This window comes from Carettochelys insculpta, chromosome 24 (assembly GCF_033958435.1).
Source record: "Carettochelys insculpta isolate YL-2023 chromosome 24, ASM3395843v1, whole genome shotgun sequence".
Taxonomy (NCBI): Eukaryota; Metazoa; Chordata; order Testudines; family Carettochelyidae; genus Carettochelys; species Carettochelys insculpta.
The window spans coordinates 7,295,690-7,309,941 of record NC_134160.1 but is presented as its reverse complement, the minus strand read 5'-3'; the positions used below and the strand labels follow the sequence as shown (position 1 = coordinate 7,309,941).

At 50.0% G+C, this 14,252-nt stretch overlaps 1 protein-coding gene across 1 annotated transcript; it reads left to right on the top strand.

The window, feature by feature from the left end:
* The first annotated feature begins 366 nt into the window (after window positions 1-366).
* Window positions 367-13,885, top strand: PPIE (peptidylprolyl isomerase E). Its single transcript, XM_074976464.1, has 10 exons — window positions 367-423; window positions 3,164-3,262; window positions 4,110-4,153; window positions 5,062-5,088; window positions 5,929-6,010; window positions 6,396-6,496; window positions 7,889-8,012; window positions 8,140-8,325; window positions 13,193-13,335; window positions 13,433-13,885. The coding sequence occupies exons 1-10, from the start codon at window positions 393-395 to the stop codon at window positions 13,499-13,501; spliced, it is 906 nt and encodes a 301-aa protein (XP_074832565.1). The 5' UTR covers window positions 367-392; the 3' UTR covers window positions 13,502-13,885.
* The last annotated feature ends 367 nt before the right edge of the window (window positions 13,886-14,252 follow it).

The following is a 14,252-nucleotide window of genomic DNA, read 5'->3' as shown; positions in this document are numbered from 1 at the left end:
TTTGTGAGAAGCGAAACAGTTTTCAAAGGTGGCCATGCGAGTCTGGATATTTAAAGTGTCCCACAAACTCGGGTGCAGGCGGCAGGGCAGGAGACAGCCTGGGCCGTCTTGTGAGCACAACCAGCCGGCTTAGCCGGCAGAAGCGCTCCCCGTCACAGCACGGGAGCGATTTCCAGCGAGCCCCGCCGCCCAGGGCCGCCTGCCCGCGGTGGGAGGTCAGTAAAATGGGGCGGGCCGTAGTGCACAAGCAGCCGGCGGAGTCTTGCCTGGCTCCGGAGAGACCAGCGGCGGCTGCGCCACGTGGGTAGGCAGGGGAGGGACCAGCCCAGGCGGAGCGCCGGGTGAGGTTCCGGGGCACGGGGCGGAGGAGAGGAGGGTTTTGGGGCGGGAAGATGGCTTCCACCAAGCGGGTGCTGTATGTGGGTAAGTGCCGCCGGCGGCGGTGCGGGAGCGGGGGAGTTCTTACAGCAGCCCGGGGCCGGCGTGAAGCTCCCCACGTGGCCCCTTGCAATCAGCTGATCCCCCTGGAGTCCTCCCGGCTGGCTGCTTTCTCCTGCCTCCGGCGATCGCAGGGGGTTTCCCGCAGTCTCTGCGTTGCCCCGGCTCGGCGCCCTGCCTGCCGCTCCGGGGAGCGGTGCAGCTGCCGAGTGGCTGGGGGCACTTGCAGATCCCCTCCGAAGTCATGGGGGTGGGGGGGGCGCCCTCCATCAATGGTTCCGAGCCGATTTATCTTTGCATTTTCGTGCTGGTGTCCGTTACCCGCTGTTCTTTTCCCACAAAGCCCCTATCTGCATAATCGCTGGACTCCCGGAGCTGGGGCTTTACTAGCGCAGGAGACCCTCTCCCAAGGGGGAGAATCGGTCACAGCAAACTTAAAAGGAAGCAGCCCTTTGCAATGGTTACCTTCCTTCCCGTGCACCTGCAAATGTCAGCACGTGCTCATGAAAAGTGGAGAGGGGTCAAGAGTTTTGCCTCCAATTTTATTTGCTCCAGGGGTGGAATAAATTTTATGTGCACGGAGGCATGTATTTCACCACCAGGTGAAATACAGGCTGCGGGCACTTGGCTAATCAGCTGGGTGGCACCCAGATCTCTCATGGGGGCTGGGGGCAGCTCAACTGGGCAGCTTATAGGGAGCACTGGTGTGCATCTCTCACACACAAACTGTGCATATCACAAGTGTCAGAGAGGTGGCCAAGCTAGTCTGTGTCTGCAAAAGCAATGGCATTAAGCACCTGTGTGGTTTATGCCCTGCGTGTTTCCTGCCCTGTTGGTGCTGTATGCAGGTTGGGCTGCATAGTCAAACAACTTGGCAGCCTGCACCTGTTGGCAGCTGGTGTGGAAGACCCAGTCTTGGGCAGAAACAACAAGAAGTCCTGTGTCACCTTACAGACTAGCAGATATTTTGGAGCATAAGCTTTTGTGGGCAAAGACCCAAAATATCTGCTAGTCTATAAGGTGCCACAGGACTTCTTGTTTTTGAAGGTACAGACTAATTCGGCTGCCCCTCTGAGTTTTGGGCAGTGCACTCATTTTCTTCTTTCTTGTGTCTGAGCCGCTAGTTTGTGCCAGGCGATGTGTGTATGTGTCGCTGCTAACCTGGACAGGGCAGGTGCAGCTTGCACCAGTGAGAATATCTCACCTGCCAGTATGCGCACAGAATGCGATGGTTCTGTCCACTTCCTTGCAGGTGGCCTGTCCCCTTGTGCAAAGTTCCCCTATTACCGTGGAAATCTGCCAGCAGTTTAGTTACCAGTCAGGTCTCCATGTTGCTATATTTGGATCTATTTATGAGCTAACAGTTGAGTTGTGCAGAGCTTGCAGTCCTCTCTCCTCCAGAGGAGGTCATGCCAAGACAGTGTTGCTCTGCATAAGGTCAGGCTTCTGGTGCAGCATGGCTGACTGAAAGTTTGTTACCAGACTGTGCTGTGCGCAAAACCTTCCTGTTGCTCGGTACACCTGACAGGTCTGAGAAGGCCTGTTCTTGCCCATGGGCCTGGCTGTTGCCCTGGGATTAGCAGATTGGAGGAAGGGGGTGGAGTGGTATTTGACCAAAGCCAGTTTCAGATTGACAAGCAGAAAAGGAGCCAGAACTGGTTGTGAATGCATTCCACATTTCTTCAGGCAGATTTTTAAAAAATTAGAAGCTTGGAATGGCCCCCCTCCCCCACAGTGTTCCCTGTAAACTGAGCACTGGGGCGGCCACACAGCTGATCAGCAGAGCAGCCACAGTCACCCACAGCTGTGTTTCTATGGTGCACATCTGCACATACCTGGGCACACATAGCAACAAAATTTATTCTGCATGTGGATGGAAAAAAAATAGAGGGAACACTGCCCCCTCCCCCTTTTTAGGTTTCTTCTTTGCTGGTGGCGGTGTCTTTTTCTTTACAGACGGGATTGTCTTTCTCTGAGGATACTAGAAGGTTTTGAAAACCATACAGGTTGAAACTCTCTAACCTGGAACTCTCTTGCCCAGCAACATCCATAATCCGGCGTGATTTTAGTTGATCGGACAACCACTTATCATGGGTGTGGCCAAGTTTTCCACAGTCCCATAAAGTTTGTTTACAGCCACCAGTCCTGGCTCTCAGCGTTCCGTGCTGTTATTTAGCTGTAATTTGCCCCTAAATGTTTTCTAAGAGCCCAGCAAGCAGTGGAAACGTTGATAGTTTGCTAGGCAATATTGAACTCCCATCGTCCAGCAAATTCTCTCATCCAGCACCAGCCAGGTCCTGAGGGTGCCAGAAAGAGAGGTTCGATCTGTATAAAGGCCACTGGAGAGATTTCAGATTCTTCCCCCTAAGCGCTGGCCTGCATCCTGCAGAGACATAGCCACATGCTTAATTTTCCTGGGAATAAGATAAGACTCAATCCATAAGCAACTTTTCAGCATTTCGGTTCTTTCATCTACCTTGCACCAGTGCATGGCTTGGAAACCAGTGTGATCGCTTGAGCTCTTATTTCCCATGGCACTTGTGGGAAGGCCTGCTGAATAGAAGAGCCACTGCATTCTGTGCTAGCTGTAGTTTACAAGCTGCCTTTAATCACCAGCCCAGTCTTTCCTCTGCATCGGTGCCACTTGGCACCTGGGTAAATTCTGCACTGGGAAGAGGTGGGCAACCAGGCTTTGTGGCTGGAGACTGCTCTGTGTGACTTGCAGGTGGACTTGCGGAGGAGGTGGATGAAAAGGTTCTTCATGCTGCCTTTATTCCCTTTGGAGATATCACGGATATCCAGATCCCTCTGGACTATGAAACTGGTGAGTCATTTACTGCCACGGTCGACCTTGTCTCTTGCTGTGTGGGGATCTCGGTGTACAAGAATCAAGTGTCCAGGTGCTGCCTTCAGCTGCTGTCCATGGGGTTGCTGGTTCCTGAGAAACCAGGGCTTGAGAGTCTGTCTTGAAAGAGAGATCCCTGCACAATGGGAACAGTAGAGGTTTGGGCTTCTGTAACATCCACATCTGGATGTCGCATTTTGCCCTTTGCACCAGGACCGTGGTGGGTCATAGCACTCTGAATTAGCTGAATTGAGTAACACGCTCTCTTTGGAACCTTCAAAACATTATAGCAGGGATGGCCAACCTCTGGCTCAGCAGTTAGTATGGTAAACTCTTTCATATCTGGCAGCCCCAGGACTGGAAGGTTGTTGGATATTCAGATATTCAGGATAACAGAGAGGTACACCTAGCAATGCATAACACTAAAGGAAAACAAGATATTAAGAAACAAACAAAAAGGTATGCAGAATACGCTATTTATCAACAACAGTCGTATGACACCCTGTGAACTTTCAGGCTACGGTTACACTACAGCTATCTGTCAACAGAAGTCACTGTCAGGAGAGTTTTCCAGACAAAACCTCTGTCGACAGATTGCAGGTACGCACACAAGCAAACTGGGATAGCGCTCTGTGCTGTCGACAGAGCAGCCGGACTGCTGGGCTGCTCTCTTGACAAAACAGGCACCCACAAGCACAGCAGACAGGGCTGTCCGTTGTTGGGGACAGAGCGGTCCCCTGGGGGCATTTACACAGCAGTTTTGTTGGCACAAATCTTTGTTCTTGGGATTTCCTGCTGTCTCTAACTTCCTGTTGTCTTCCCCCAGAAAAGCACCGGGGATTTGCCTTCATTGAGTTTGAGCTGGCAGAGGTGAGAAAGGTGCAAGTTTTAAAGAAGAGTTTGAAATCCCTTCTTCCCCCACCATGTATGACCCAGTCCTGTTGTCTCTGAACTCACTGGTAGTTTTACAGTTGATTTAAGAGGGGTAGGACAGCACCTGACTCCTTTTTTGTTAACAGTCAGAGCTATGGATGGGTCTTTCTCTACTGGGTCTGATTTGCCATCTCTGGGTTTTTGGTTTCTTTGGATGATCCTGCAGAAACATGTCCATCGTGGGAACTCTTTATGCTTGGAAATCTTCACCGCGGCTAACTCAGTCCATGATGCCAGTTGCTATTCTGGCTCTGTGGGTACTGTGTGCACTCACCTGTTTGTGGCCCAATGGCCCTGTCTTGCACTTCAAAAAGTAAGAATCGGCCTCCCAAACCTTGTGCCGTTTGGAGGCCTTCGTTGATTGGATCAGCAGGTAGAAAACCCCAAAAGCATCTGGCCCTGTGTCCGAAAACACTTGTGAAAGACCCGGTGAAATGCAGCAAGAAGCTGCAGGTTTCACACGGAGGAGGGAGCAGGGTTCTCTCTAATTTTTCCATCTGTTGGGAGAATAAATTTTGTTTTGTGCACCAAGGCACGTGCGGATGTGCGCCACCAATAGAAATACCTGCTGCCCACGGGTGTTGACTGGTGGGTGCTCTGCTAATTAGCTGGGTGCCTGAATCTCTCCTGGGCCACTGCCCAAGTGCTCTGCTTACAGGGCACACTGGGAGGGAGCTTTTTTTTTTTTTTTTCGGGTTGGACAGTCACTCCCAGCCCAAGCTACACAGCGATATGAAATCCTAGCAGCAGTCTCTGCACCCAGTGCGATTTTTTTTAAATTTTGCATGAAGAGAAGAGCAATGGGCAAAGGAGCTTTAACTTATTTTCTTTTGCTGTTGTTTTAGGATGCTGCTGCAGCTATTGACAATATGGTATGAACTACGTTCCTCTTTACTGAACGTTCTTTCTCTGTCCCCTGGGTCCTTTGGCTTGGCTTTGCTGGCAGTAGGATGGGACATAGCAGAATGTTCCAGCATTGTCTGCACTTTTCTGTTACTCTCTCACAGCTGATCATCACCGTGCCTTCCAGGCCAAGGGAGGGGACAATCAATCCGATACCCTTTGTCTGGCGTTCCCTCTAATTTTTTTCCATCTGGGGTGGAATAAATTTTATATGCACCCAGCCATGTGTGGATGTGCACCACCAGTAGAAACTCATGTTGGTGGCTGTGGGTACTCTGCTATTCAGCTGGGCAGCACCTGACTTTGCCCTCGAGCCCAAGAGCTCAACTGACAGGCAACACGGCCTCTGTGCCTTTTCTAGTAGGAGGGGGTGGGGTTTTTAATAACTCGGTTCTGAACTCTCCGGCTGTCGGAATGGACTCCACTGGAAAGGAATCCCAGCGGTTTGTGGTCCTGGCTGCAGGCTCTTAGGGGGTAAAGGGAATTGACAGCTGTAACGGGGGTAGTGGCAGCTTTGGCTTATGCTTGAAGGTGGGTCCTTTTTTTTTTTTTTTTTCATACTCGCAGGCGTACCAATATGGCCTCTGTGTTGCCTTGTCTCCATGCTTTAGCCACTCTTTGGGGCAGGGCTGTCTTTTGGCTCTGTGCTGGTCCATCCTGTGGCCCAAGGCACTCCTGGGCCGTGCCTGGAGTTCCTAGTTACCGCGGTAACACAGAGTCACGGGGCCGTAGCACGTTCTGTGTTTCTCTGGGGGCCCCGGGGGATATGCAGACCGTGGGAATGGCTCCCCTTCTTTCATTCCCCTTAGAACGAATCCGAGCTTTTCGGCAGGACGATTCGCGTCAACTTGGCCAAGCCCATGCGGATTAAGGAAGGTTCTTCCAGGCCAGGTGAGTCAGTGGGTGAGAGAGGGAAGAACTTAACCTCCCGCTGTCAGTTCTGCCTTGTGTGTTGCGGTTACTCTCACTTGCTGTGTGTCTCCCTTCCCCATCGCTTACCTGAGGCCCCTGCCCCATGCTCCCAGCTCTCACTGTGCTGAGCTGATCCTGCAGGTAACTGATGGGGGGTTCCAGCTAGTTTCTCATTCACCTGTGCAGTGGGTCTGTCGTGCTCGGGGCTGTGGGCTCTGCGTCCTGTTCTCCTGCTGGGGACTTAGAGCCCCTGCTCTAAATACCATCCAGCTGTGCAAAACCCAGACATGGCTGCTAGTGCCACAGGAGAACACACGAACTTGGGCCTGGGCCTTGTTCTGAGCTGCTCTTCTCTCTGTTCCAGTCTGGTCAGATGACGACTGGCTGAAGAAGTTTTCAGGGAAGACTCTGGAGGAGAACGCAGAGCAAGAGGGAGCCGAGCCTTCCAAGTCGGAGGCGCAGGAGGTGAACGGCAGGGCTCTGGTCTTCTCTGTGGAGAGGGAAGGAATGCAGGGGTGGGGAGGGAATTGTTCCTCTTCCAGCGATCAAAAGGATGAGGTGAAAGTGGTCAGAGTTTTGGTGGAACATTGGTGTGAACGTCTCCGACTTCCAGCATGATGAACACGTGGTGGGGAGCCCGTGGGTGAGGAGGTGCTGGCCAGGCAGGAGCTGGGTGGGGAAGAGAGGGTGCACTCCGGGCTGGGCTGGAGTTGTGAGGGGTTAGGGTGACCATATCTCCCATAGCCTTATATGTTATGGGGTGGGGCGGTCCCCCTTCCCTGAGCCTCAGGGAAGCAGCCAGGATGGAGCAGCAATGGTACTCCCCACTCCCCTGAGCCTTGGGGAAGGGGAAGGTAGTTAACCAGCTGGCTCCCTCTGTTGCAGAGAACACGTACTGACATACAGCGCACGCTCTCCGGCCAGCAGCTGCACTGCCCAGCAAATACGGGGCAATTAGTCCCTTTTATAAAATAAGTCGGGATGCCTTTTTGGGGGTCCCAAATATGGGACTGTTCTGCTGGAAGCGGGACGGATGGTCACCCTATGGGGCGTGGCTCTGGGGACCTGGCGGGAGCTGGTGGGTGGGGAGGGGGTGTGCCACAGGCTGAGCACCTCCAGAAATTCCTTTGAAAAGCCACAGAAGTGGAAAATGGCTTCTTCAGAACCAGAACTTATGGAGTCATAAGAACAGTGTCTGGAGGTGCGGTGCAGGCTCCTGAGTTCGCCCCTGCCTGGGAGGCTGGGTACATCCTCAGGCACATGTCCGGACTGCTGCAATGTTCTGCTACAGGTTGAACCTCCCTAATCTGGAACTCTCTTGTCTGGTAACATCCACAATCCAGCATGATTTCAGGTAGCTGGACAACCACGTATCACGGGTGTGTCCAAGTTTCCTGCGGGCCCATAAAGTTTGTTTCCAGCTACCAGGTCTGTCTCTCTGTGTTCCATGGTGTTATTTAGCTGTAATTTACTCCTAAATGTCTTCTAAGAGCCCAGTCAGCAGTGGAAGTGCTGGTAATGCCCGAGACAAAATTGACTTCCCATCGTCTGGCAAATTGTCTTGTTCTGCACCAGCCAGGTCCCAAGAGTGCTGGATTAGAGAGGTTCAACCTGTAGTAACTCAACCCGGCTTAGCTCTCGGTAGATTAAAGCTGGCTCAGGTACATCTGCACACGCTGCGGTCAGAGCTGATTGCAGCACAGACGTTCCCCGTGTGAGGGGGAGCAGCTACGTCTTGCAGGGGCAGTTGTCACAGCCACCACCTCCCCTGGAGCAATGAGCCCCTGGAGGCGAGAACTGGGGATTGGAGGCCTCTGTAACAACCTAGGGGAACGTTGCTTTGTTCTTCTTCCCTAGGGAGAGCCTCCCGCTAAGAAGTCCAGGGCCAACCCTCAGGTTTACATGGACATTAAGATTGGAAACAAGCCTGCGGGGCGACTCCAGATCCTCCTGCGCTCGGACATTGTACCTATGACCACGGGTGAGCACGAGCTCTTCTTCTCAGAGGCCCTTTCAGAGTGAGCTTTCTCCTGCAGCTCCGTTGCAGGCATCTCCAACGTAGAACTCTGTTTCTTTCCTCCCTGGCTGCCCCCTCCCCTCCCCTCCAGAGAATTTCCGCTGCTTGTGCACCCATGAAAAGGGCTTTGGCTTCAAGGGCAGCAGTTTCCACCGCATCATCCCCCAGTTCATGTGTCAGGGTGGAGATTTCACCAACCACAACGGCACTGGAGGCAAATCCATCTACGGGAAGAAGTTTGATGATGAAAACTTCATCCTGAAGCACACGGCACCAGGTAAGGCCAGACTGGCTGGGCGCTGGGGCAGGCTGGCTTAGGAGGGCAGCTCCAGGAAAGGTGGTGTGGGGCAGCTCCTTGGAACTTGGAACTTTTGGGTGGTGACTGAGTTCAGGACCAATAAATGTTGCCGGATTCTCAGCCTGCGGTATGGTATGGGTCTGGGGTGGTACGTACCGTAGAATCCTAGAACATTAGGGCTACGTCTACACTAGCCAAAAACTTCGAAACAGCCATTTGCATGAGCATATAGGAATAAGGGGACTTCGAAGTAGCCGGGGTCCTTTCGAAAAGGTGTCCCGTCTGGACGAGCCGCGTCAATTTCAAAGTGCCACGGCCGTCCGCATGCTAATGAGGCGCTGAAGAATATGTATTTCAGCGCTTCATTAGTAAACTTCGAAATGGCCATTTCAAAGTTTTTGGCTGGTGTAGACACGGCCTAGAACTGGAAGGGACCTCAGGAGGTCATGGAGTCCATCCCCTGCCCTCATAGAAGGACCAAGCACCATCTAGACCATGGGTGTCCAACCTTTTGGCTTGCCTGGGACACATTGAGTGAAGATAGTCTTGGGCCGCGTACAAAATATATAATATAGTTAATGTATATAAATCACATAATAATGTTAAAAGTTTATGATCTTGTGGGGCCGCATTACTAGCTGTCCAGGGCCGCATGCGGCCCATGGGCTGCAGGTTGGACATGCCTCATCTAGACCATTCCTGACAGATGTCTGTCGAACCTGCCCTTAAATATCTCCAGTGATGGAGATTCACAGACTCCCAAGGCAATTTATTCCAGTTTAACCACCCTGATAGTTAGGAAGTTTTTCTAATGTTCAACCTAAATCTCCCTTGCTGCAGTTTAAGCCCCTTGCTCCTTGTCCTGTCCTCAGAGACCAAGGAGAACAATTGTCTCCCTCCTCCTTGTAACTCTCTTTTGAGTACTTGAAAACTGCTGCCGTGTCCCATCTAAATCTTCTCTTTTCTAAACTAAACAAGCCCAGTTCTTTCAGTTTTCCCTCATACCTTTCTAGACCTTTCATCATTCTTGCTGCTCTTCTCTGGACCTTCTCCAGTTTCTCTCCACATTTCTTGAAAGGTGGTGCCCAGAACCGGCCACAATACTCCAATTGAGGCCTAATCAGTGCTGAGTAGTGCTGAAGAATTACATCTCGTGTCTTGCTCACTACACTCCTGTTCATGCACCCCAGAATCATGTTTGCTTTTTTTTGCAACACTGTTGACTCCTATTTAGCTCGTGTTCCAGTCTAACAATAGTACATATAGAATCATAGAATCATAGAAGAGTAGGACTGGAAGGGACCTCGAGAGACCATCGAGTCCAGCCCCCTGCCCTCATGGCAGGACCAAGCATTTTCTAGACCATCCCTGAAAGCCATCTATCTAATCTCTTCTTAAATAGCTCCAGTGATGGAGATTCTACCACCTCCCTTGGCAATTCGTTCCAGTGTTTGATCACCCTGACAGTTAGGAACTTTTTCCTAATGTCCAACCTGAACCTCCCCTGCTGCAATTTCAGTCCATTGCCTCTTGTTCTGTCCTCAGAGGCAAGGAAGAACAAGTTCCCTCCCTCTGCCTTATGACACCCTTTTAAATGCCTGAAAACTGCTATCATGTCCCCCCTCAATCTTCTCTTTACCAGACTAAACAAGCCCAATTCTTTCAGCCTTTCTTCATAGGTCATGTTCTCTAGACCTTTGATCATTCTCGTTGCTCTCCTCTGGACCCTCTCCAATTTCTCCACATCCTTCCTGAACTGCGGTGCCCAGAACTGGACACAATACTCCAGCTGAGGCCTAGCCAGCGCAGAGTAGAGCGGGAGAATGACTTCTCGTGTCTTGTTCACAACACACCTGTTAATGCATCCTAGAATCATGTTTGCCTTTTTCGCAACGGCATCACACTGTTGACTCATATTTAGCTTGTGGTCCACTATAGCCCCCAGATCCCTTTCTGCTGTACTCATTCCTAGGCAGTCCTTTCCCATTCGGTATGTGTGACACTGATTGTTCCTTCCTAAGTGGAGCACTTTGCATTTGTCCTTATTAAACTTCATCCTGTTTACCTCAGCCCATTTCTCCAGTTTGTCCAGATCCTTTTGAATTATGACCCTATCCTCCAAAGAAGTTGCAACCCCTCCCAGCTTGGTATCATCTGCAAACTTAATAAGTGTACTTTCTATGTCAATATCTAAATCGTTAATGAAGATATTGAACAGAACCGGTCCTAAAACAGACCCCTGTGGAACCCCACTAGTTATACTTTTCCAGCCGGATTGAAAACCATTAATAACTACTCTCTGGGTACGGTTATCCAGCCAGTTGTTCACCCACCTTATAGTAGCCCCATCTAAGTTGTATTTGCATAGTTTATTGATAAGTATATTATGTGAGACCGTGTCAAATGCTTTACTGAAGTCTAGGTATACCACATCCACCGCTTCTCCCTTATCCACAAGACTCGTTATTCTATCAAAGAAAGCTATTAGATTGGTTTGACATGATCTGTTTTTAACAAAGCCATGCTGGCTGTTCCCTAGCACCTTACCACCTTCCAAATGCTTGCAGATGATTTCTTTAATTACCTGCTCCATTATTTTTCCTGGCACAGAAGTTAAGCTGACTGGCCTGTAGTTTCCCGGGTTATTCTTGTTCCCCTTTTTATAAATGGGTACTATATTTGCCCTTTTCCAGTCTTCTGGAATCTCTCCCATCTCCCATGATTTACCAAAAATGATTGCTAAAGGCTCGGATACCTCTTCTATCAGCTCCTTGAGGATTCTAGGATGCATTTTATCAGGCCCTGGTGATTTGCAGACATCTAATTTTTCTAAGTAAATTTTAATTTGTTCTTTTCTTATTTCAACTTCTAAGCCTACCCCTTTTTCACCAGCATTCTCTATGTCAGGCATTCCTTCAGATTTCTCAGTGAAGACCGAAACAAAGAAATCATTAAACATCTCTGCCATTTCCAAATTCCCTGTTACTGTTCCTCCCTCCTCACTGACCAATGGCCCTACCCTCTCCTTAGTCTTCCTCTTGTTACCAATGTATTTGTAAAAAGCCTTCTTGTTTCCCTTTATGCTTGTAGCTAGTTTGAGCTCATTTTGTGCCTTAGCCTTTCTAATCTTGCTCCTGCATGCTCGTGTTGTTTGCCTATATGCTACTCACCATCTTTCATGCAGGCACTAATAGCAGTGCAGGTGGTGACATGGTGTAGGTAAGTAGGCATGCCAGACAAGGTTCCCACTAATCTTTTCCATCCAGGTGTATGGAATAAAATTTTGCTATGTGCATCCAGGCATGTGAAAATGTGCACCACCAGTAGAAACAACCCTTGCTCTGGGCACTCCACTAATCAGCTGGGTGGCATTTGAATCTCTCCTGAGCAGCTGCACAAGCCCACAGCTAACAGGGAACACTGATGCCAGAACCATAGGGTAGGAGTACAGACATGCCAGAACCTTAGGGTATAAGTATGCTGCATGCCTCTCTACACATCCAAGCCATGCCTCCACGTCTTCTGGTCCCTAAGAAGCTCTGTATTAATCATTCTGCTCTCCCGTATGTCTACACAGCTGTGTTATTTCAAAATAAACTGTTCTGGAAGAGTTATTCCAGAATAGCTCATTTCAAAATAATATTGCTACACCAAAAATGCATTTTGAAAAGGCACTTAGCTATTTTGAAACACAGCGTCTACACACATGGAGCCTGTTTCGAAATAGAGCCATTGGGCACACTATGACTTATTTTGAAATTGGCTCTATTCCCTACCTTATCAGCCCCCACTTCAAAGTAGCTATTCCTCCCACAGCGAGGTTTACCTATTTCAGAATAAGCCAACCATTATTTTGAAATCGCAGTTGCATCGTGTAGACGCTAGCAAAGTTATTTCGAAATAACTTTTCTGTGCAGAGAGACCCTGAGTTTAGTCAGTTTCACCCTTGCTGCGATCTCAGGGTCTGATGCTCGGATATGCTGAAGATTGGGTTGTGAACACTGGAGGGAGCATGGATTTGGATTTTTTTCGTTCCGTTTGATGGGTGGGAGGTGATAAAATGCCATGGGGGAGTTCGTTGTATAAAAATCTAGCCCCACATTTTACCACCTCTAAACCAGTAGCCAAACTGGGTCTGACTGCGCTCCTTGTAGTGCGTAGTGTTTTGATACACACAGTGGGTGAGCACACCTTGGTAGCGAACACTGTGGGGCAATATGTACCATGAATTGACCTGAGAAACTAATCAGATTGGTCAGGCATGACTTGCCCTTCATGAATCCACGCTGACTATTCCTGATCACTCTCCCCTCCTCCAAGTCCCTCAAAATGACTTCCATGAGGAGCCCCTCCATGACTTTTCCAGGGACTGGTATATGACTGACCGGCCTATAGTTCCCTGGATCATCCTTCTTCCCTTTGTTAAAGATGGGCACTACATTTGCCTTTTTCCAGTCATCCGGGTTGGGCAGGGCCTTGGGTGGAAGGGGCGGGGCTTCGGACAGGCAGTTCTTACCACCGACCAGAACACGGCACACCCCATCCCACCCCACCCCACCAGTCCTCAGAGCCGTGGAGAGCAGCTCTCCAGCAGCAAAACAAAGGGGCCCAGGGTTCTGGTCACCGCTGCTGAAAATTCCAGGCCCCTTTGAATCTTCAGGCCCAGGTTCAGTTCCCCTCCGCCCCCTGCTGGGGGGCCTGCCTAGAGAAAATCTAGGGCAAATGGTGCACCAATCACTTGCATTTATCAGCTGTTGGGGGTAGGGGCCATCCTGTCTGGCACCCAGCACAGTGGGGTCCTGTTACGTGTCTGGACGTCAGTACAGTAACAGTATTTTGTCTCCAGGGTTGTTATCAATGGCAAACTCTGGCCCGAACACCAATGGCTCCCAATTCTTCATCACCTGTGATAAAACGGACTGGCTGGACGGAAAGCATGTGGTCTTTGGAGAGGTGACGGAAGGGATGGAGGTGGTGCAGCAGATTGAGGTAGGAACCCGGGAAGCCAACAATGGGACATGCCATGGGTTGTTTCTTTGGCCCGGCTTGGAGATTTGTCTTGACTTTGTGTCTCATGTTCCTTAAGGCTCAAGGCAGCAAAGATGGGAAACCCAAGGAGAAAGTGATCATCTCAGACTGTGGGGAGTATGTCTGAGTCCATATCTCTTAGGAGTCTGGATGGAGCAAATGGATGAGTAGTGAAAGCTGGAAGTTGTTCTGGATGGGGGAAAAAAACAGAGACTCCTGGGGAGGAGAAAAGTCACCTTGTTACTCCCCAAGTCCTGGTCGCTGTGCAGCTTCTTTAGAAACTACCATGCTGGCTTGGGCTGGACAGTCGGGCCAGTAGACAGTGCTAGGCTCATCAGTGGGTGGTTTGGCATCCAGGGCATCAGAGGAAGTTCATTTGAAAAGCTGGAGTGGATTTTGTGTCCTTCCTCTGCGGGACATCACCAGTCCGGCCGCTGTTGTCCGTAGAGGATTTTTACTTGTTTAAAATAAACCAAAGCTTTTATAACATACTGAAAGTGTCTCTCTGATCTTGCTGTTTTGAGTATGTAGCTCATGGTAATGTCTCAAGGTCAACAAAGTACAGGTTGAACCTCTCTAATCCAGACTCTGTTGTCTGGCAAACTCCATAATACGGCGTTCAATTTATACTTAATTGTTTTCAAATTCGTAAGGCTGAGAAGCACCAGGCACATTTGTTCACCACTGTTCCTTTGCCATCTCTATTGAAGGTTGATCCTGTTTGCTTTTTCCTAGAGCTGCTTTTGCAATTCAGTATGTGCTACCTTCAAGAGTTAGCAGCAGTGTTTCCCCACATTTTTTCCATCTGTGTGTGGAATAAATTTTGTGCAACAAGGTAGGTGCAGGTGTGTACCACAATATAAATATGCTGCCAGCTG

Coding starts and splice junctions, on each gene's coding strand:
- PPIE (XM_074976464.1), top strand. CDS start 393: ATGGCTTCCACCAAGCGGGTGCTGTATGTGG. Junction 8,013..8,139: donor CATTGTACCTATGACCACGG/GTGAGCACGAGC, acceptor CCTCCCCTCCAG/AGAATTTCCGCTGCTTGTGC. Junction 8,326..13,192: donor CCTGAAGCACACGGCACCAG/GTAAGGCCAGAC, acceptor TTTTGTCTCCAG/GGTTGTTATCAATGGCAAAC.